This window comes from Sinocyclocheilus rhinocerous, unplaced genomic scaffold, assembly GCF_001515625.1.
Source record: "Sinocyclocheilus rhinocerous isolate Xijiao unplaced genomic scaffold, SAMN03320098_v1.1 scaffold4028, whole genome shotgun sequence".
In the NCBI taxonomy this organism is placed as follows: Eukaryota; Metazoa; Chordata; class Actinopteri; order Cypriniformes; family Cyprinidae; genus Sinocyclocheilus; species Sinocyclocheilus rhinocerous.
In genome coordinates, this window is record NW_015630185.1 from 55,757 (window position 1) to 79,129 (window position 23,373).

General features: G+C 37.0%; 2 protein-coding genes across 21 annotated transcripts in view; one reads left to right on the plus strand and one right to left on the minus strand.

The window, feature by feature from the left end:
- The window catches only part of LOC107739944 (leucine-rich repeat flightless-interacting protein 1-like), a 33,345-nt gene extending 14,540 nt beyond the window's left edge, over positions 1-18,805 (minus strand). For 12 of the 20 annotated variants that reach the window (XM_016552213.1, XM_016552207.1, XM_016552214.1 and 9 more), the window contains exons 1-2: positions 16,710-16,799; positions 4,046-4,132 (exon numbers count right to left, since the gene is read on the minus strand). In XM_016552213.1, the coding sequence (XP_016407699.1) occupies positions 4,046-4,132; positions 16,710-16,799 (177 nt within the window). Of the gene's footprint in view, positions 1-1,394; positions 1,485-4,045; positions 4,133-16,709; positions 16,800-17,982 lie in introns of those variants that run through there. The other 8 variants (XM_016552208.1, XM_016552206.1, XM_016552210.1 and 5 more) reach the window with 5 other exon arrangements.
- Positions 18,806-19,155: 350 nt separating this feature from the next.
- Positions 19,156-21,373, plus strand: LOC107739951 (NAD(P)H dehydrogenase [quinone] 1-like). Its single transcript, XM_016552219.1, has 6 exons — positions 19,156-19,260; positions 19,362-19,529; positions 19,651-19,781; positions 19,918-20,031; positions 20,132-20,233; positions 20,983-21,373. Exons 1-6 carry the CDS (start codon positions 19,257-19,259, stop codon positions 21,280-21,282), a joined length of 819 nt encoding a protein of 272 aa, XP_016407705.1. The 5' UTR covers positions 19,156-19,256; the 3' UTR covers positions 21,283-21,373.
- Positions 21,374-23,373: the final 2,000 nt, after the last annotated feature.

The following is a 23,373-nucleotide window of genomic DNA, read 5'->3' on the forward strand; positions in this document are numbered from 1 at the left end:
GAAAACAATGGCAGTTCACACACTTGACTCAAAGAACACATAAAGGTCAAGTGGATCAACAAGCAGCAAAATTCAATGCCAACACTGAACTGTCAATCAGGAATTTAAAAAAATCACAATGCGAGCTAATAAAGCATCTGAATTATGTCATGCAACTGTTCAGATATCTGAGAACATACTCAAGAGTCACAGAGGGTCGTGTGATCTGGTCTATGGGGTAACAGGACAACATGGGGTAACACCTCGCTTTTCAGACCGATGAGCTTTGTAAAAATCGACGCGTTTCAGAAAGGCGGGGCATAGAGGAGAAACAATAATGTACAGTATGTGGAAAATAATGTTTTTTGAACCTTAAACCGCATAAACACATTTCATTACACCAAATACACAAAATAATGTTCTTTTTAGCAACATCATATGACCCCTTTAAGGTTTCATTTGGTCCACTAATGATCAAACCAATGAACAGCACTGGACTAGTATAGCAGTGTTATGTTCACACTAGTACACTTTTGTACGTGTTCTTGTTCATTACTTTTTCACAAGTAACAATAACATCAACAGATAAGCTGAAGATTCTTAAAATATCCAAATACTATGGTTTGGTCCCCACAGTATATTTTGACACTTATAAATGTACTAACCTCCTGCTAATGACATAACTAAACCCTGTTAATAGATAAAACCTACACAAAAGCAGTTTTCTAGCTAGAAAAAAGACATCTCTTTAACAGTTGGTTGTATATTTTGATAATTTAATCAAGAATTTAATCTAATTATTATATAGTCTAAACTATACAGTGCAATAGTGAACACTTTCACTCTTACTTACTGAAAACCTACAGAATCTCACCTAACTGGTTTCCCCATGTGTATTTGCTCCGGTTTTGATGAGTGTTTATTCATCCAGTCCTGTACAAAACGTCTTCCTTTGAATTACCTTTAACACCTTATGTATCAAATTAGAGACTTTCCCACAACATCAGTGCTCTTTTGTTTCTGCACTCTCACAGAATTAGCCAAAAAACTAAGAAATTGTTAGGGTTTTAGAAGAAAAGTTACCATGTTCTTCAAAAGGTACAAAATAAAACTTTTTTCTAATAAATCGAAACTGCAAACTGCATCTGGCACAAACCCAATAAACACCCTTGATAGAACCTACACTCAACCTTTTGACTAGCACAAAACAGTTTCAGAACTCTTCATTAAGTTGATAGGTCATAGTCAACAAATAAACCCAGAATAAAATACACTTGATCAGATCACCCGATGCTAGTTAAACTAGTACAGAAAATCAAATGCATCAATCAATCTGTTACTTACTTATTAACACAGTAGTAACATAGTCAGTAATTTCGTATCTTTCCATGCTCATCTAGTAAACTTAATCTCACCTTCCTCAGCAGAGGGGTCTGGAGTCTCCCACTGATCACTTCCCTAGCCCCTCTTCACACTAATCGCTTGCAGGCCGTCCTAATAGTCTCAAAGAGTCCCCATCTATCTCAGGACTGAGGGAGACAGAGACCTTCTATGATTCCAAAGACGCACTCTGCCATAAAATCCAAACCTCCACAAAGTCTGGATTAAACTCTTCCAGATCTATTTTATGTCACAGCATCTTCAAACTTGAGTCATTGTGTTTGCGGTCAGCATAATGATCACAGCCAGATAGTGAGAACTGAGTGGAAACTGAATCTGTTAACCCGCTGCAGGAACGGCTGAAAGCTCATAATCTACTTTTAAAGACTTGACTGGAGATTTAAAGCCACATAACACACACCCTTAACATTCACACACACCTCCTGATCAGACCAGGCTTAACTCTGAATGCTAGCTAATCTCTCAAGTGTGACCTGGGTATGCTTAAAGGGTGTGTTTATCTTCATTACATAAGTTTGTTGCGTCTGAGCTCAGGTATCACAGTGTGGGTTTCTGGTTGTCCATTTACCTTCGAAGGACCCTGAGCAACTTCATTCATATGCACTTAATCAAATATCCTTAGATATCTTAAGGAATCTACAACTTGTTTAAATTCATGCGTCTGAACCCATGCCATTCATGTCCTATTTACTGTGTGCAGTCAGCCGTAGCAAACCAGCATCAGCAGTCACAGTGCATTAACACTAATTACCCAGAATTAACCATACGCATATCCATGAGTTGGAACCAAATGTTGCCATTTCTTTAAATCCAGCTCTCTTTACTATGGGGAACGTTTAGGCAACAAACTGATATAGTACCAAAAGCCTGACAAAACAAATGAATAACTCAACATCTATAAAGTCTGTTTGTAAAGACTTACAGTAACTGTAATTTAACAGGGAGTTGAGAATGACCTGTAATCTTGGGCCAGAATTAGGGGTAAAAGTACAAAACCTGCAGTAAAGCTGCAGGGTACTACAACAAAATGAGCATAAAGTCCAGGCCTTTTTTTCATGAGTGTTATTTAAGCTATTTGAACAAATTCCTCAGACAACCTAATCAAATTAAATCAATTGCATGTTATTGTACACTTACAAAGTGGGGCATGAGTTAATACTATTTTCATAGATAAACCTTTTTTTCTTTATTTCTTCAGTGGAACACGAAAGATGATAATTTGAAAAATGTCTCAGGGTTTTGTTTTTCTTTTGTCCACGCACTTAAAGTAAATGGGGTCTTAAAAACATTGGACCCCACTGACTTCTTCCAGGCCTTTTTTCATGAGTGTTATTTAAGCTATTTGAACAAATTCCTCAGACAACCTAATCAAATTAAATCAATTGCATGTTATCGTACACTTACAAAGTGGGGCATGAGTTAATACTATTTTCATAGATAAACCTTTTTTTCTTTATTTCTTCAGTGGAACACGAAAGATGATAATTTGAAAAATGTCTCAGGGTTTTGTTTTTCTTTTGTCCACGCACTTAAAGTAAATGGGGTCTTAAAAACATTGGACCCCACTGACTTCCATTGTATTGGCAGTTGAAACAATTTTTCAAAATATCTTCGGTGTTCTGAAAAATACAAAGTCATAAAGATTTAGACAGGAGGATGAGTAAAAGACAGAACGTTATTTTTTGGGTTACCTCTTTAAGCTGTATTTAACATTGAATACTTTTAAGTTTGTTTTTCTTTGTAAAGACCACAAAGTGCTCATGTAACCTGTAATATTTCTGAGCATGAGCAAATGCTTAAGTTCAAATGGGCTCTTAGAAGGTCTTGACCCAGGGGGTGATTAACTGACCCTGATCCCCGTTACCCAGCCAAAACATGTCCTTCAAAGCGCAGAGCCCACAATCATGATGAAGGTTAAACAAATTGAACATAATCAGCTGACAGTGTTGTGCAGGAGCAAGTCAACAAGAAGACCATAAGAAAGAATCGGTTTTGAGAATAAAGGCCTTTTCCGCTGGCAGTTCAATAGGAAAACACCTTGAAAATATTTTGAGTGAACAAAGGCCAAGACTGGATAAATATTATCAGCGACAACGTTTTCAAAAACGCCAATGCCATTTTAAAGGCCTACAAGCTCAACACACTCTTGAACTGTATTGGAAGGTTCTCCTCCTGTGTTTCAACACATTGTGTAATGCAGGTTGTTTACTTTGTGTGGTGCTTTTAGTTTCTTAACATATGACTCTTGTTAGAAGGTGCTGTGATTATGATAGCAGTGAAAGGGGACATATCCACTATACGCACAGAATGGAGTTAAGCAGGTAAGCGCATGGGGATGGGACTTTTCCGGAAGTTAAACCTCCTCAAATCTCAATCTTACAGGATAAGTCACATGTTACTGGTGGGCATGTCAAAACATCTATGTACTGGAACAACACTGTCATGCTAGAAGGTTTTCTGAGCCCCCTAATTAATAAATAAATGTATAAAGAATAAATAAATGCAATTTCTATAAAGACGTATATTATAGCTTATAGAATATTATATGAGACTTGAAAAGCAATACGTAAAAGTTGATACAAAATCAAGACCAACATCACATTTAGCAACGCTAAGGCCTAAATTTCAGCCTAAGTTTCAGCCTTCAGTGATTGTATTTCTTCACCTCTTTCTGTTGTCTCTCCAGTTCTCTCATTCTGATCTCACGAGCTTCTGCACGGGCCGCCCTCTTAGCTGCCAAACGGGCTTCAGCCTGCAGGGGGCGGATGGGGAAACAGAGAAAGAGAAAGAGAGAGAGGTAAAGTCATTAAACCATAACCAAGAGACCATGAGCACTGTAGTAAATGCAAAAAATAGAGGAAGTTAAATCAACACACAAAAAACTATGTATCTCCTCCCTGTCATTAAGTTTTATGTACTGTAACTGTATACTCCTCAGACTGCACATGCTATGAATGTGTTTGTTTACATGAGTATGTATGTGTGTATTTGTGACTTTAGTTCATCACACTTTGAAAGTCCTTTTAACCCTTAAATGCATAAATGTTTCACCAATCATTATTACGTATTTGGGTCTTTAGCGACCCGGACCTATATATCCAGCACGGATGGACCTCTAACTGCTGCAATAGCAAAAAAAATTCTTGATATTTTAAGAACAATTACAGAAGAAAAAAATAAAGCATATTTTGTTTCCTTTTGAAACTTAAAAGGATTGGTAAAGCCATTCAAACCACTTCAATTTTTGCTGATGATATTCGTTTGTTTTATGCCTGCGGTAATTATGAGTGAAACATCACATCATCATTGTGTATCAAACAGTGCCACCTTGAGGAAAAAAGATGCATTGCACATATTGAGTCATCAGATATGTAAATATAGTTGCGCAGGAAAAAATACTTACACATTTACATACCTCGGGTCTCTAGTGACCCTATACACTTTTTACAAAATAATAATCAGAAAACAGGCATTCTTTTATATTTTACTATTTTTTTCATGTTATATTGTTTATAATGAATATATTGAGGAATACTAATAAAGTTGATGTCGAAGTTAAAAAAATTAAGGAGGGAGAGGGTAGAGAATGATGTCCCGGGTCGCTAAAGACCCGAGGTATGCATTTAAGGGTTAAGGAAGAGACTCCTTGTAAGGCATGAGGGGGAGAGGAGAGAGAGAACACACTTCCTTCCTGCAGATGACGCCACAAAATGTTTAACAACCCAAAAAAAGTGAAAACCTCAACTCCAGTATTTCATCATAGACACTACACACTACCCCTCCCACAGTGATGTCTGCAACTGAAATCTGCCCATTTCCCCCCCAATCCTGTACTAACAAGTAATCTTTACACCAGACGCATGACTGTAACAATCACATATTCCTGAAAACACAGCAAAGTATTGATATTTATGTTTTAACAGGAAAAAAAGAATGTTAAAATTTAAAAAAAAAAATGTAAACAGTGGAACTACTACTCCAAGGGGCATGCAAGATTTAAAATGAATTCCTGTGTTTGTTAGCTGCTGGAGAAATCCATAATGACGTGTTCCTGAGTAAATGTCAGATCATATCTTAATGTCTCAGACTGAGGCCTTCCGTCCTGAACACAGTCACACAACTTTCCAAGGAAGCAGCTGTTTCTCACCACAAAGGTCTTGCGTCCCTTTGCCAACAACGATGTTAAAGAAATATTTTGCCAAAATAAATATTTCCACAGCTTCAACCACTTCTTGTGAAAGAAAGTGATGGCCTAATTTTACTTTTAATTTTAGAAACTTTTTTTGTAAATTTAGGAGTGAAGGACAAGCTTCTACATATTCTTTCCAGTTCAATTTAATATACCCTTGCTAAATAAAAGTATTAATTTCATTCATTCAAAAATAAATAAATAAATATCCCCAAACTTTTGAAAGGCGGTGTAGTGCAAGTAATTGAAACAATCACACTTGCAAAGACATTTCCCATGTTGGCAAATCACAGCACTATTCAAATAATCAAATCAAAGCAGCAACACAGGACAAGGGAGGACAAATAAATTAGGAATATTTAACCTTTCTCATCCTTAATGAGTGGTGCTGTGCAGTTGACATTCAACATCAGAATTAAACATCCAAATCCGAATTCAAGAAATACCTTTATATTGAATATCACTACAGTTGTAAACAGGAAATGTGTGACCATGTTATGTTAGTACTGTTGTAATGAAGGCAGATAATTGTGTAGAAGAACTGCCAGGGCGAAGTTACTACAGCCAAGCCTGGCAATTAAGCAGCTGTCCAAACATGTTTCTAACAGGTTCTCACTAATGTCAACATATGATTTCCACAAACACAGCAATCCACCTATGCATACATGCTTCTTTAAAATAACAGTTACCACCCAACAGGGCTTTGACTGTGCTGAAAATGTTGAATAAGATTTAATTTGGAAAAAAAAACTAAACATCAAGGGTAATAGAGTATTCAGAAAACTTTCAGGAATAAATGCACTTTGTATGACTGCGTGACTAACAGGGTAACCAAAACTATGCCTTTTTTGACCATAGCAGGAAATCAGAGGGCTGAGTCATTCACAATTGAGCCTGGATCACACCCTTCCTGCACTTTAGCAGAACAAACCACTGATCGTATGAACGCCCATCACTGCTTATTTCTGATGCGGAGGGCATGTACATGCGCAATATGATTTACATGAACAAGATAATCATTCATATTACTGAACCAAATCTTTTGTAGTACATGTCAGTCAGTGCTTTACACAATGCTTACAATATACCCAAGAAAACAAGGGTTTTGACAAGCAAAAAAATACATAAAATGTGCATAGGCACCTAAAAGAAGCAGGTTAGCAATCTTAAAGAAAACATGCACTATTCATCCCCTCTGAACTAAAACAAGCAGCTCTTTTATCATAACCCATATTCACATTAAGGCCTACCTTCTTGCAGTTATCAAAGTACACCATGATATCAGTCACGGTGAGCATATGATAGCCTGGGTCATCTGCATTTTCCCCCATCATGACCATTTACACACTCCTATCGCAGAAGAGGAAAACACACTGGCCTATTTCACACACCTCTCTCCTCTCACTCTCTCCTCAACAGCTATTTTTAATGACCCAAATGGAGCAGGTTCTATCAATAAACCCAAAATGCTCTAATTTAATGAAAGTTCTGTGACGTGGATGTTCTCAACGAGAACGAAGAGCTAGTTCCACTGCTGTCTGATAATGAACCTTTTTTTTTTTAAACAGAAATACATCGTTTAATTGCTCTAATTGACCACAGAGTACATTCCTTCACAACGTTATTGTGAACAGTTACCAAATTGAGACTTAAATAAAGGATCAATTCAAAGGTGTAATTTTTTAAGTAGTAGATACGGCCCTATCTTGGATGCACACAGCCTGCTATGTCACAAATGATGCACTAGACTATGCACTTCTAAAATGCACTCTACCGTCTAAGAGTGCCATCTAGCATTGCAATCTAATAACCCCTCCCTCTCATAGTGTGTGAACATTACTCACACTAGTATTGACACTAAAACATGGCATAGAATAGTGCATAAATACACAAATTGGGAAGCACCTACATTCTCATAGATGCAGCATCTGAAAAAGTTGGCAGTTGGCATTTGCAATCAGCCATGGTTAATGTATGAAACTCGGATGAAGTGTTGCTAACATGTCTGAAGCATAAACAGAGAAATGACTGTTTCTACTGACATTTTTTTCCAAATCACAAATATGAGCATCTCCACTTCATTTAGAATTAGTTTGAAAACAGGGCTTAGAAAAAGAGATTTGTTATTGCAACACTTTAGGAGCTGTTCACACAGAACGCATTCACTTATTCCACCGTGCTACTTTTCAATTGTTTTTGAATGTAAACATGCTAGATTGACTGTTGCACTTGCGCCTCGTGTCTTTTGCAGCATCTCGCACATTACTTTTCATTTTTTTTAAACTGCACCTGGAGGCCTTGCAAGGTCCAAGCAAAAACATGTTCTGTGTAAATGGCCCCTTAGAGTTTAACTAACAGAGTTGATGAATTATTGTGTTTTTGGATTTTTTTCAGATAGATGATTGTGGACAGGTTTACTAAAATGCCTTGTTTGGTGCCTTTTAAGGTAGACATGCAGGACAAGCCTGTCATTCAGGAGTCCCTGGGAGTTTGATGAATGCCAGGACAATTTGAGCCCAGAGTTCTTATCTGTTATCATAAATACCACAGAAGGAGATGCCAAGCTGGCCAGATCTCTCTCTCCCACGGCCTCTTGTACCAGCATGCCAGGCTGAGCGGGTACACGCTAATCATCTGGACTGCTAACAGACTAGCTGTAACAAAGTTAAGGAACAAACCGAAGATATGCAATACAACTGACTTGAGGCCCTCAACTGCTCCTTGTTCGGTGTGTTTTGGACAGTACTCTGGAAGCAGAATTTACTAAAAATGTTGACATTTAAAAAAAGAGACATTATTAACTCCAAAACTATGACTTGTATAAACCAAGAGAGTCCCTGGGCAGTTTAATTCATCTAAATGTGGAAAGCTCAATATTAAAAATGTGTATCATTTTGCCAGCTGTGTACACTGGATTAACGGTCTTCAGTATGAGACATAAACAGTCTTTCTTACTTGAGTACTAACGTAAGAGCCAGAGACTGGAACATATGAAATCACTGGAGACGTCTGCCACATTTCTGGTCTGCCCATATTAACACCTACATAAATCGTGCCAGCCTTCCATTTCAAACATAAACCAAACAATGTCTGATCTGTGTGTGGTGGGTGCATATTTTAGCAAGTTCCTGGGATCTGTGGCAGAATTGAATATCAAATCTGAGCTTGCTCAAAAAGAAATCACCATGTAGGGATAAAAAAAATGTAGGAACATAAATTTGGGTCATTCCGAGCATGGAGAAAACGACAAAAAAAGGGAGGGAAAGAAAAATAAGGAAAAGAGATAAGGTTAAGTGACCATTACGTAGTGGTAATACATCATATCTAATATAAAATCAGACAATTAAAACATAAACGTTCTAAGTTAATGTGATAGCTGACCCAAAAATGTAAAACAGCTAAAATGCATAGTATATTATCGCACAGCTTTATATATAAAGAGTACTGTATGCGAAAATTGCATACATACAGTGCTCAAGTAAAACGATATATACTATTTAGCAAATCTCGCCTGCTTGATTGTTTACATTATTGCAAAATGCTAACTACATAAACTATATAACTATAAAATGATAAACTATATTACCGCCTAACTCTAAAAATATATTCTCTGAGACAAAACACACTGAGATTTTTCAAAATATCTTCTTTTGCATTTGTACTAAAGAAAGAATGTCACCCTGACATTGACATTTGACAAAAATGTCAATGTCAGGGTGACATTCTTTCTTTAGTACAAATGCAGAAGAAGATATTTTGAAAAATCTCAGTGTGTTTTGTTCATATAATGAAAGTAATTGTTATTTTGGCCCTACAATTGACTATATGTAAAAAAAAACAGTTGAAACATCAAAATATTTTCTATCGTGTTCTGCAGAAGAAAGTCATATAGGTTTGAAAGAATTATCTTTCCCTTTTTTTTTTTTTGGTTGAACTATATCTTTAAATACTTTCCTATCCCAGTTTCGCGTGCAGAGGTAACCAAGTAAGCCATTCATATCGACTAAACTAAAGAGTGCAAACACAGTGGTTCTGTGGTGCTATCAAAACATTAGTACTTTGTTTGAGCCGATCAACATGTCCTGTTCTGTCTCAACCAATGATGATTACATCGTTATTTTGCCAATCCCTTTAGATGCCGCTAGTGGGCTCAGAAATGCCACACTTCACTCTTAAACCCTGAGAAACCGGAGGCAGGGTGATGTTTTGAGAAATGCTAGCGTGCTGTCTCAGATGACTGCACACAGAAGCAGCTCTTCACGGAAAGAGAAGACCTAGTGTACTTGGCCAACACAGAACACTTGCTTCACTGACCACAGAGTTACTTAAGAGCAAGAACAAGCCTGTGAGAGAAACTCCAGCTTGTTGAAATGAGGGAGTGAGAGAGAGTAGCATGATGGTGAAGAGTCAAAGGTGAAATTGCATCTCATCTACTGGTCTCTGGTTTCTAATGTCATTCAATGTGCTCTCTGTTTTAAGGCCAAAAAAATGGTTGAAGGTAAACTGGGTTTACACTGCAGAATAGCCAATGATGCTGTAGATTTCCTTATAAGAGATTTAGGGCCAGATTTACTAAGAGCTTACGCCAGCGCAAACCGTCTTTTGACATTAAAATAGTACTGCCTGGATTTACTAAAGATGTGCAGGGAAGAATTAGCGATGAAAAGGCGTGGACACAGTTATTTTTGCACCTGAACTTATTGAATATGCATTTAGTTTCCCTTTCAGATGCAAAATTTATGGGAGGAGAGTATTAAAATGAATCACGCAACGCGATTTACTAACGTATGCACCCATCAAATTAATGGTATTTGCGCCATTATTTAACGCTCAAAAAAAGCATGTCTTAAAGCAGGCAGTAATTTGCGCTGCTCTTGGTAGATTGGGCTGGTCATTATGGAAATGATCTAGCTGCGTCTGTGTTCTTTAATGTCCACATTGTCAGTAAATCCCCCACAGAATTTTCCCCTCCCATCGGCACCTTTATGGAATTGCGCTCTAATGCTAATTTGCCGATTAGTAAATCTGGCCCTAATACTATGAGTCAGAGACCAGAGCTGACAAATTCAACAGACTGAAGAAAGTGAAGCACTTTTCCTGTTCCTAAGATATATATATATATTTTTTTAATTTTGGGTTTATCCTACATTTATGTGATATCCTAAAATTCACAAAAGTACTTGGATGTAAAACCAGCTATTTTAAGCAAGTTCTTTTTTATTTTACTTATAAGTTTGTAAGTGTTTTTTAACTTCTTTTTAAAAATTTTTAAATAACAGTAAAATTTCTATTTTAGCATCTTATATGGCCCATGAACATTAAGTTAAATGAGATGGCAAAGTCAGCTGGAGTCAGCTCAGTGTAAAAACAGAAGATGAACTGTATTACTTTGTACAGAGGAATGAGCAGTGTCCTTGCAACTTTACAGAATTTTTACACATTAAGCTGTTTCACACCTACATTTGTCAAATAAGCAACAACTTGCACCAAGTGGCTAATCGGAGACCAGAGCAAGAGTTTGTCTGAATGTGCATTCCTTTTACTTTAGCACACAGTCTTATCAGAACAAAATCCACAACATGACCTTGTACACCAAGTTAATAAATCATGAAAAAGGGACCATTTTCTCTCTGTGTGAGTTTTCTCTCAGAGTTGCTCAGAGCGTAACCCTGAGTGTAAATTAACAGAACAAGAAGAAAAACAAATGTTTTTTTTTTTTTTTTGCATATAAAGGATTACCATGCACATCAAATCCAACAAAAAACAATATTTTGAAGAAATGTTGTAGGTTACACTGAGAATTATAACTGAAAACATCACTGTATAGTGCACTTAAAACCCTGTGACCGTGCTCATATATTACGATTACATTTATTCATTTAGTAGACATTTTTATCCAAATCAAGTAACACTAAAAACATACTTATAATCCTTTAAGATTTATGTATTTTAACATATGAAATTTTCATCTACAGTACCGTATTTGGACTAAACTTTGTGACAAATGTCTGTCTGTCAGTCATACATAAATGAAAAAATAATGAGATTTCTGTAATAGTACTATAACTGGATGCGTTTTAAATACAAAAGAACCAGGTTTATATACTTATCAATAAATCTAATACATTTTAACTAATTGAATCTTACTTGTTCTACAGCTATCCTTGTTTAAACCATATTCATACTTTAACTGATTATATTCAAATTTATGCCAAGCAATTAAAAAAAAAGATTTAAGTAAAATCAAATCAAATAAATACTAAAACCTAATGATAAATTATGCCATGGCTAATTTTTGAGTGTAAAAATGATTTGTGACAAGAACAAATAATATTCATAGTACACAATGCCAAGTAAAGTGTGTCTTGCATTTGATATCAACAGAAAGTGTAAAACAATGACAATATTTTTGTCATAAAACACAAGACTGAAGATTAAGCAGTTATCAGAGTACCCATGGCTTACACACAAACATCCTGACCAATCAATCAGCATCAAGAGCACTAGAAATATGGACTCAGCATTACTCCTTCATAAGGGATGTGTCCCAACAGCAGAGAATAAACAGGAAAGCAATTGTGACAATCTTCAGGGGCCCACTGGTGACATCAGAAAAAGGAAGAAAACCCGTTCTAAATCCTTGTCCTTATATGGAGAGGTTCCATTCTTGGTGAAAGATGTCAGCATGCGAAAAAGTTCTCTAACTTTTTATTTGAGTTTGTTACAGTGTCTTGCTTCAACCTGTATCAACGGTTCTGCAATAAGGCTCAAAGAAAATTCACAGGAATAGGGCGTTGTTGAATACAGTCCAGTGCAAGTTTAACCTGGAGTTGCTCAGAGCTTAATCCTGAGACAGGCAGATAAATGTTATGATTGTCATGGACTGGTGATAAGCAGGTGTTAATGTGTCAATGTGCTGCTGTGCTCGGTATTCATAAAACCATTTATGTGTGAGGGCACATGATCATTTATTTTGATTTCAGGAGGTCTCTTCTTTCTGAATGCGGAAATATAAAATCATTGCTCATGACAACGAGTTTAAGATTAACAGTCAGACAGCTCTCATCCCCGAAACCCAAAGTCTGAGCTCTGATTAATCATCTAAACACCCCCCAGAGCGCAAAGTCTGGCTCTGACTCTAACCTGGCATCCTAATCTGCTTTTAACCACCTCAGTCATTGGATGACACTGTAGACAGTGCCAGCGAATTCAGCTGAGTTTATGATAATATTTTGAAATATTGAGACTGTTAGCAATAAGAAATGTACAGTACAATAACAGCTAGTTCACACTACCATTCAAATGTCTGGGGTTGGCAAGATTTTTTAAATGTTTTTGAAAGAAGTCTCTTATGCTTACCGAGGCTACATTTATTTGATTAAAATACAGTAAAATTATAAATATATACAATAATATTGTGAAACATTTGTATCATTTAAAATAACTTTTCAATTTGAATATATTTTAAAATGGAATCTATTCGGTAAAGCTGAATTTTCAGCAGCCATTACTCCAGTCTTTAGTGTCACATGATCCTTCAGAAATCATTCTAATGTGATTTAGCACTAAAGAAACATTTCTTATTATTATCAATGTTGAAAACAGTTGTACTGCTTAATATGTTTGTGGAAACCGTTCTTTGATGAATAGAAAGTACAAAACACAGCATTTATTTAACTCTTTACTGTCACCTTTGATCAGCTGCATCCTTGCTGAATAAAAGTATTAATCTACAACAACAACAACAAAATCTTGCTGACCCCAAACTATTTAACGGTACATATATCGGTTCTTTATTTTTTTAGACAATAAAATGGGGAACACTAGTTCAGTCTGGCCTGCTGACACTCTGTTAACAGCTTGAACTATCCATGCTACTTCCTGCTAATTATTACTACTCTTACATCAGTTAAAAGTGCTTCTTTTGTTTTAAACCATTGTAAAGTTACCAACTGAGTCATTCTCTAAATCACAATTTACACACCTTTACTAGACTTGCCAACTTGCATCTGTCTCGCTAGCCGCTTTCCCATTATAAGCCTCTTTTACATGGTCAAGGGTTCTGTCGTGCCAGCAACTCAACTTCCTAGTGAGTTAATTGCTCTAAAGACTCTAAATGAACTCGTCTTGCTTGAAATAACACTGACAGTCATAATGACTAATGAGCTTTTGACAAGCCATTGTCCTGCTCATGTCTGACTCAAACACACAATCACACAGACTGATAGTGTAGCTACTCCATGAAATCCTCAAAAAACACAGGGTGCTCCAATGACACTTTATTATTTATTTATTTATTTATTGTGCTGTTTACAGAGAACAGGGGTATCACAGAGAAGAGTGTGACTTCTCAGGAAACACTTTTTTTTTTTTTCAAGCGAAATCTTTTAGAGACATGCATGGTTTAAAAAAACAGGGCCTACTGATTTTTTCATGTTTTGAAATAAGTCTCTTACGTTTACTAAGGCAGCATTTATTTAAGCAAAAATACAGTAAAAACAGATATATTGTAAAATATTATTATAAATCAAAATAGCAATTTTCTATTTATATTAACATTTTTTATAAAGTATTAGATTATAATAAAACAATATTTCTGTTATTTTTAAAGCTGTCATTACCTGGCTTTGAGCAGCCATTACTCAAATAATTCTGATATGGGGTTTTAAAACATTTCTTATTATCATCAATTTCAGAAACAACTGTTCTGCTAAATATTTTATGGAAACCATGACAATTTTTTCAGGACTCATGAATAGAAAGTTAAACGAACAGCATTAGCATGTAATAGAAATCTTTTGTAACATTATAAATGTCTTTTCTGTGACTTTTGGTACTGACTGAAAGTATTCACATAAATTTTATACTGTATATTTAAACAGTTTTGCCTGGAATTCCATAACTGGTGCCATTGTAATCAGCATTTACAGTGACACAAGTTATGGGATTTATACCCAAACTGTGTTAAGAACACATATCAAAATGAATCGTCATAGACCTTTATCTGGAGTTGGCCTGCCTTTAAAAAAAGTAAATGTCTTATCTAGTCAAACGAGGATTGTTGTTGAATGAAACTTTTTAGTATGTGCCAAAACTTTAGGGAATGTGGTCATGAACCAAACACATACAGCTGAAAGCAATCTATTTATGACATGAGTTTGTCTTACCAGATTCCACAATGTGCATCTGTGTAAGTAGAAGGACAAACAGAACACTGAATCAAAGTAGCCATTGTTGAAATTGCTTTACAGGAAATCCTTCACTGACTCATGTTCTACTGTGGCCCGATCTCCCATTTAACAGCTTAGCTACATTATAGAGCACCAGAAAAGCACAGCCACTGAGGATTACTGATGCAGATATTATCAGCATCCATTATCAGATGCCTCTGCTCCCTACTTCTGCTCATTGTAATGCCCCCCTGAAACTTCATGTCTGGTCTTGAAGCTGCACTAACAGCTGGTCTCTGTGGGCCTTCTATTTTTAAAGCTCTTATTACAGAATCAACGAACACACGAGGGCCAACATACCAGCTTGTCAGAGACCAGTAAGTGTTGGATGGTAGCCTATCAGCAACAAACGCAGGTAACAGGTAAGTTAAGGTGGGACAATGGAACACAGGCAGTAAATAATGAAACGGGCACTTTAAAGAAGATAAAATGGCTCTAAAAAGTCGGAACATATAAATAAGTAGCTTATTTGTGAAGGCATTTAAACTTTACAGCAGGCTTGAAAGGGTTAAAACCACAGTATCTCTAACTGAAACTAAACCTGCTCAGAGAGAAGCTCCAATAAGACCTTGCGTGACCTAGCTGTTTAAATTAGCAAAAGCTCTGTTGCAAAGCCACATGGGAGTATGCAAAAAAGTATGCAAAAATTATTTCGATTTCAAGAGAAACAGGTTGGATCAGAAAAGGACTTTTAGCGTTCATGCTAAAATTATGCAAATGTGAAACTGAATTTGGCCTCCTAAATGGACGTTTGATAACATGGGTGTGTTTCACCTGAATCTCTCTTTATCCATGTGCTCACTTACAAGAGGTGAACTCAATGTGCTACAGAAAACAAGCTGCCCATTTAGAAGTGGGTAAATATTAAGTTAGGCAACTTTCAATTAAAAAAAAAAAAATCGCTAGCCTGTCCTGTTGTTGAAAATGAGAAAAAAAACACTTTGCATATGATTATTCAACAGCCACAAAGTTCTACACATCCTGTCACTTGGATATTTATTAAAAATTTTAGCTTATTGATTATGCATTCACATACCAAGTGTTTCATACTGTAATTCAGAAGTTAGCCTAAAATCACACATTAAATAAATAAAATGAATCATGTAAACACAGAGGCATGTTTACAGGCATACACACAAATATACCTATGCTTCTCTGACTGCATTTCACACTCTAAACTGAGAGGGCAGTTCATGCTGACAGTAGAGTGAGAAGGCCTCTCTCCTGCCAACCACTGAGCATGATGTGTCAAACAGAGACACTTACTATTAATAGAATGAAACATTTGCTAAATATACAATTTAACTGTCTATGAAAACAGGTGCACATCACATACAGTCATTGCTTTTCACTATGGGCGCACAATGAAGAAACATCATATACATCTGCTGAAGATCTAACTGGGAAAAAAACACTTCCTAAGCAGTCTAATCAAGGTTTTCTCCACCATGAACCCAGCACCTGTTCAAGCACATCAAACCCAGTCTATGTTGGAGACTGGCAGCACTTTCAAATACATTAGCCTACTGCCATGATACAATAAAATAACACCTTTGATCAACACAGCCCAGAAACTTTTATTTAGGTACTAAAAACAAACAGACAGGAAGCAGACTTTACTAGTAGGAGAGGAAATGAAACAGAGAGTCTACAGCTTGTACAAAAAAAAAAAAATATATATATATATATTAATAATACAGGTCCAGATGAGGGCATAAACAGAACCTTACTTAGACTGTTGTTATGTTAATTAGATACTCGTGAAACTGTGTAGAGCTCTTTGGTTTAATAAACTAACTAACTCAGGATGTAGAACCATGTGATTGTCATGTTTTTTTCTCTGGAGTTTAACCATGCACATCTGCAACTAAGATCATTACATTATCTTAACCCTTGGGAGATTAATTTACCTCTTTTGCGATTACGTTGAGGGCATCTTCCTCAGCAGTCAACCCATTTTTGCTGGGGGTTCTTTTACGTCCTGGCCCTTGAGACCCCATTGGTAATCTTCAATAAATCCTTCTGAGAAACACGCTACTTTACGCGTGAGAACCGATCCTTAAGAGAATTATTCCTTCAGAAAAGGCATAAGAAAAAGAAAGCACGTTTCTAACTCTAACCAAAAAACAGCAACGCTACGTCGTGTCGTTCACTAGTCGGTTCATTGTGTTACATCCGTCTTTTTTGCACTCTTCCTAGTGCTGTACTGTGAAAGACTGAAGAGTCACCGGTGCTGAGAGCGCCAACGCGTTTTCATGACACACGTGTCGCCTCTGAGGAGCTGCCAAAATGGCTGTAAATGATCTAGTGTTTGTTTGCTCAGAAAGTTGGGACGCAACAGCGTGATTGTCAGTATAACGGCTGGGATAAATCGTTTCTTCTCTTGCTTTAGTTCAGTATTGGGGCGCGAATGGATTCGAGCGTCTGTTGGGGGAGTTTGAGGGCTCGCACGCTATTTTTAATCTTGGGAGTCTGGTGCTAAAAACAGAAACCTTATCTTGCACTTCTTAAAGTCATACACGTGCACCTTTCGCAATAATAATAAACTTTTACATTTCATTTTGAAGATAAAAAAAAAATGTCCTGCTGGGGGGGAAATATAATAAACCAGACTGCTGGTCTTAACTGGTCTCAAGCAAATCTCCCATCCTTGCCCGTTTAAAAAGTCAACAAACTGCACCAAGACGAGGAGACAAAACAGCTGTTATTTTCTCAGCAGAAAATTGTTGCCAAATAGGCTACATTACCCGGCCGTAAAGAAAGAAAGAAAGATAGTTAGTTAGTTAATAAAACAACTACCGGTATTTATATAAACTGACTTACCAAATCAATTTCGTTTTCCAGAAACTTTTATTTAGGTACTAAAAACAAACAGACAGGAAGCAGACTTTACTAGTAGGAGAGGAAATGAAACAGAGAGTCTACAGCTTGTACAAAAAAAAAAAAATATATATATATATATTAATAATACAGGTCCAGATGAGGGCATAAACAGAACCTTACTTAGACTGTTGTTATGTTAATTAGATACTCGTGAAACTGTGTAGAGCTCTTTGGTTTAATAAACTAACTAACTCAGGATGTAGAACCATGTGATTGTCATGTTTTTTTCTCTGGAGTTTAACCATGCACATCTGCAACTAAGATCATTACATTATCTTAACCCTTGGGAGATTAATTTACCTCTTTTGCGATTACGTTGAGGGCATCTTCCTCAGCAGTCAACCCATTTTTGCTGGGGGTTCTTTTACGTCCTGGCCCTTGAGACCCCATTGGTAACCTTCAATAAATCCTTCTGAGAAACACGCTACTTTACGCGTGAGAACCGATCCTTAAGAGAATTATTCCTTCAGAAAAGGCATAAGAAAAAGAAAGCACGTTTCTAACTCTAACCAAAAAACAGCAACGCTACGTCGTGTCGTTCACTAGTCGGTTCATTGTGTTACATCCGTCTTTTTTGCACTCTTCCTAGTGCTGTACTGTGAAAGACTGAAGAGTCACCGGTGCTGAGAGCGCCAACGCGTTTTCATGACACACGTGTCGCCTCTGAGGAGCTGCCAAAATGGCTGTAAATGATCTAGTGTTTGTTTGCTCAGAAAGTTGGGACGCAACAGCGTGATTGTCAGTATAACGGCTGGGATAAATCGTTTCTTCTCTTGCTTTAGTTCAGTATTGGGGCGCGAATGGATTCGAGCGTCTGTTGGGGGAGTTTGAGGGCTCGCACGCTATTTTTAATCTTGGGAGTCTGGTGCTAAAAACAGAAACCTTATCTTGCACTTCTTAAAGTCATACACGTGCACCTTTCGCAATAATAATAAACTTTTACATTTCATTTTGAAGATAAAAAAAAAATGTCCTGCTGGGGGGGAAATATAATAAACCAGACTGCTGGTCTTAACTGGTCTCAAGCAAATCTCCCATCCTTGCCCGTTTAAAAAGTCAACAAACTGCACCAAGACGAGGAGACAAAACAGCTGTTATTTTCTCAGCAGAAAATTGTTGCCAAATAGGCTACATTACCCGGCCGTAAAGAAAGAAAGAAAGATAGTTAGTTAGTTAATAAAACAACTACCGGTATTTATATAAACTGACTTACCAAATCAATTTCGTTTTTTAATTTTTATCATACATGTATGTTCTATAGATGTAGATGAATCTGTAGCTTCAGTTGCTGGTGCATGTTGACATCTAGTGGTAAAAACGTAAACCTGCGATGCAAGTTTATTGTAAAATATTGTTTAAAAAATAAAAGAAATTAATCAATTTAAAAAAAACATGAAGAAATTTTATTTATTTATTTATTTATTTTTGTCGTAAATGTTTGTGGGTGGCCTGCCAGCACTAATTGATCAGTAAAATGATTCAGCTGTGCACAGGTGATTGACACTTTAAAACAAGTTCACAGTTGTGTTGGTGTTTAGTGGATGCTTTGAGACCTGCTGTGGGTGAGAAACATAATGGGTACGTTTGTTTGTTTGTTTGTTTGTTTGTTGTTATTTCAAATTTGTTTTGTTTCGCTTTATTTTGTTTGTTTAGTCTCTTCGGTTAATGTTCTTTTTCAGCCGCACAGACAGTGTTGATCGTCTACGCGCACCAGAGCGCAGGATCATTCAATGCGGCTGTTAAAGATGCTGCTGTGGACGCGCTGAAGAAACAGGGCTGTAACGTGCTTGTGTCTGACCTGTATGAAATGAAGTTCAAGGCCACAGCTACAAAGGAGGATATTGCTGGTGTGGGAGGCAGTGTTTTGTTCGTTTAGAAAATATTAAACCAAGCACTAGTGCCTTATCAGAGCTCAGTGGCAGTAATTGCACGATTTTCTGTTTTTTATTTTTTTATTTTTATTATTAGGAGCAGTGAAGAACCCAGAGCATTTCTGTTATGGAAATGAGACCATGTTGGCCTGGCAGGAGGGGCGACTAGCTTCTGATATCGTAGATGAGCACAAGAAACTAAAAGAAGCCAATCTTGTCATTTTTCAGGTAGGCTATGACTTTTTTTTTTTTTTTTTTTTTTTTTTTTTTTTTTTTTTTTTTGGGTTTTTTTTTTTTTTTTTTTTTTGGGGGGAGTTCTTTTGGGTCTTTTAAGTCTTTGACCACTTTTGTCAATTTCTTGAAGTTTCCCATGTACTGGTTCTCTGTTCCTGCCATCATGAAAGGCTGGATGGACCGGGTTCTTACACTTGGTTTTGCGTACACCTTGGAAAAGCGCTACAGTGAGGGCATCTTCAGGGTGAGGCCTGCACATCATAAACCCCAAATGTTGGCTGCTGCTCTAATGAAATTTGAGTGGTCTGTTAATATTGGTATAATTTGAGTTTAATTCATGTCAGGACAAGAAAGCCATGTTATCCTTCACTACTGGTTCCCATGAGACCATGTTCAGCTCCAATGGGATCAATGGAGACATGAATGTTACTCTGTGGCCAATACAAGTAAGAACATAATCCCCTCCATTCCTTTATTACTACTATGTCCGTCTAAGTTATGCTGTGTTCCAAATGGGATAATTCCGCTTCTGAATGGTACTTCGAAATGAGAACGATCATAGCCACTATATTAAAGGGTTATTCCAAACCGGAGTGCTCAACTGGCCACCCCAGGTTAAAAGTACACTTCCATAATGTTCTTGAAGTGCTCCATTTTCTCGCACTAATTTTGTACTTGATATACTAAAAATGGTTCTTTAGTATTTAAGAAACTTAAGAGCAACTTGGCGTACTCAACTGTGCTATTTTGGAACACCATGAATATGAACTAAAATGTGCTTGTAACATACTAACTCTGAATTTTAAAAAAATTATTTAGTCATCACTTGAGTGTACTAGTGTATGAAAGATTGGTTCAAGTGTACTAAAAGTGGTAACTAAAATTCTGTTTAAATTCATAGTATGTTAAAAGCACATTTTAGTTCATTCATGGTGTCCCAAAATAGCACAGTTGAGTACACTTGGTTGATCTTAAGTTTCTTAAGTACTAAAGAATCATTTTTAGTATATTAAGTACAAAAATAGAGCACTTTAAGTACATTATGGAAGTGTGGTGGGGTGGGGTTGTTTTTTTTTTTGTTTTTTTTTGGGTCCGTCCCTACAAAGAGCAAAGCAATGAACCCTGGAATGCAGCGTTAATTGAGTTTGCATTTCATACAAACCTGCAACTTCTGTACCATTTCCTCTCTTTGTAGAATGGTGTCCTCAACTATTGTGGCTTCCAGGTCCTTGCTCCTCAGATCTCCTGGGCACCCACACATCTCTCTCCTGAGGCTCGTGAAGGCCTGTTGGAAGGCTGGCGTGCTCGTCTTCAAGGTCTCCTAAATGAGGCACCTCTCACCTTCCCACCTGTAGACATCTTTGATGAGGGGGAAGGCTTTCAGCTCAAGCCTGAAGTCCGGGAGAAACAGGCTGAATCTCATTTTGGTCTCACTGTGGGTCACCACCTGGAGAAACCTCTGCCACCCCACAACCAGATGAAAGCTGGGGTGTGAGACCTGGTGCAATGCTCTCCACATGTGGCCATGTCTGTTTAACCGTCTCAATGCTGAAATTTAGACCTGAATAAATTGTTCGTGTCTTGAATGAGTATTGTAATTCATTTTGTCTAGCCCCACAGTTGCACTTTTTTTTATTTTTTTTTTTTATTTTTTTTTTCTCGGAGTTTTGTGCATCGTGTGTGTGTGTGAGAGAGGGAGAGAGAGAGAGAGAGGGTCACATGCAGTGGAGTCAGCTGTCTTAACCGTGGCTTGTGTACTGCAAACAGGTTGGTGCACCGAAAATGAAAATTGTCATTTGCTCACCCACATGTTGTTAAAACCCAAGAAACTGTTTAATACGGTGGACGAGAGAGCTCAACGTGCTGCAAATGAAAAAACGCATGCAAATAGGAAAAAAACACCTGTTTGGATGGAATATTAATCAACTAGCAGAAAGCTATCGGATTGCAAATATAGAATGTAGTATGTCTCCAGTATAGGGCGAGGTACCAGCTTGATTTATTCCTGAAGTTAAAATTGATTTGGAAATACTAGACCAGAAAAGAGACTGGGCGGAAATGGGTAATACTAAATATATGGTGAATAGACATTTACAGCAAAGATTTTATGCGAGTACGCATATTTATACAGATGGATCAAAAGACCCAAATATAGGGCTTGCAGGAATAGGAGTCTTTATCCCGGACTTGACTGTATCAATAACTAAAAGAGTATCATCTAAGCTATCAATATATGCTATTGAAATGGTCGCCATCATAATAGGATTGATGTGGATTGAAGAGGTAAAACCAGACAGTAGTCATATGCTCTGATTCTGCTTCTGTGTTAACATCGTTGTCAACCCATCATTCATGTAGAAAATACTTGTGCTAGGTACAGGGGCGTCATGCACCCATGATTTGAGGGGGCACGTGGGGGGACGGGGGTCATGCTTGTCATGTGACACAGCAGTCATGCACTGTATAACTGATATAGGCTTGTTTGATTTTTTTTTTCTTTTTCTTTTTATTCGAAATATTTCCAAACGTGTTAACTAGCCTATATTTGGAAATATCTCGATTCTCAAATGTGTAAGTATGCGTTTTGCACCTTTATAGATTGTTATTTGATCAATGGTGATGGGCAAAGTAGATTAATAGTGTAATTAACTACACATAAAAACCCGACTTTTTACTTAAGTACCAGATAGCCTAGGGTGTCATGCCATAAAATGTTTTAATACGACTGACTTTGTATTTAATGTGAATTTAATAACAATATTGTAAGTTACTAATTATAACACTTTCATTATACAGAGAGCAAAGAACATTTACATTATCAAAAGAACATTTTCATTGATTCTAGCCAGAGACACTCACAAAAACTCCCATTAAAATCACTGAAGCTGTTTACACTGTGAAATGAATCTCTTACTTGCATTCGTACGCACATAGGCTACGCACTGTTGTTTCTGATGAGAGCTAAACACCGCGTTTCAGTGATTTGGAAATACTAGACCAGAAAAGAGACTGGGCGGAAATGGGTAATACTAAATATATGGTGAATAGACATTTACAGCAAAGATTTTATGCGAGTACGCCTATTTATACAGATGGATCAAAAGACCCAAATATAGGGCTTGCAGGAATAGGAGTTTTTATCCCGGACTTGAATGTATCAATAACTAAAAGAGTATCATCTAAGCTATCAATATATGCTATTGAAATGGTCGCCATCATAATAGGATTGATGTGGATTGAAGAGGTAAAACCAGACAGTAGTCATATGCTCTGATTCTGCTTCTGTGTTAACATCGTTGTCAACCCATCATTCATGTAGAAAATACTTGTGCTAGGTACAGGGGCGTCATGCACCCATGATTTGAGGGGGCACGTGGGGGGACGGGGGTCATGCTTGTCATGTGACACAGCAGTCATGCACTGTATAACTGATATAGGCTTGTTTGATTTTTTTTTTCTTTTTCTTTTTATTCGAAATATTTCCAAACGTGTTAACTAGCCTATATTTGGAAATATCTCGATTCTCAAATGTGTAAGTATGCGTTTTGCACCTTTATAGATTGTTATTTGATCAATGGTGATGGGC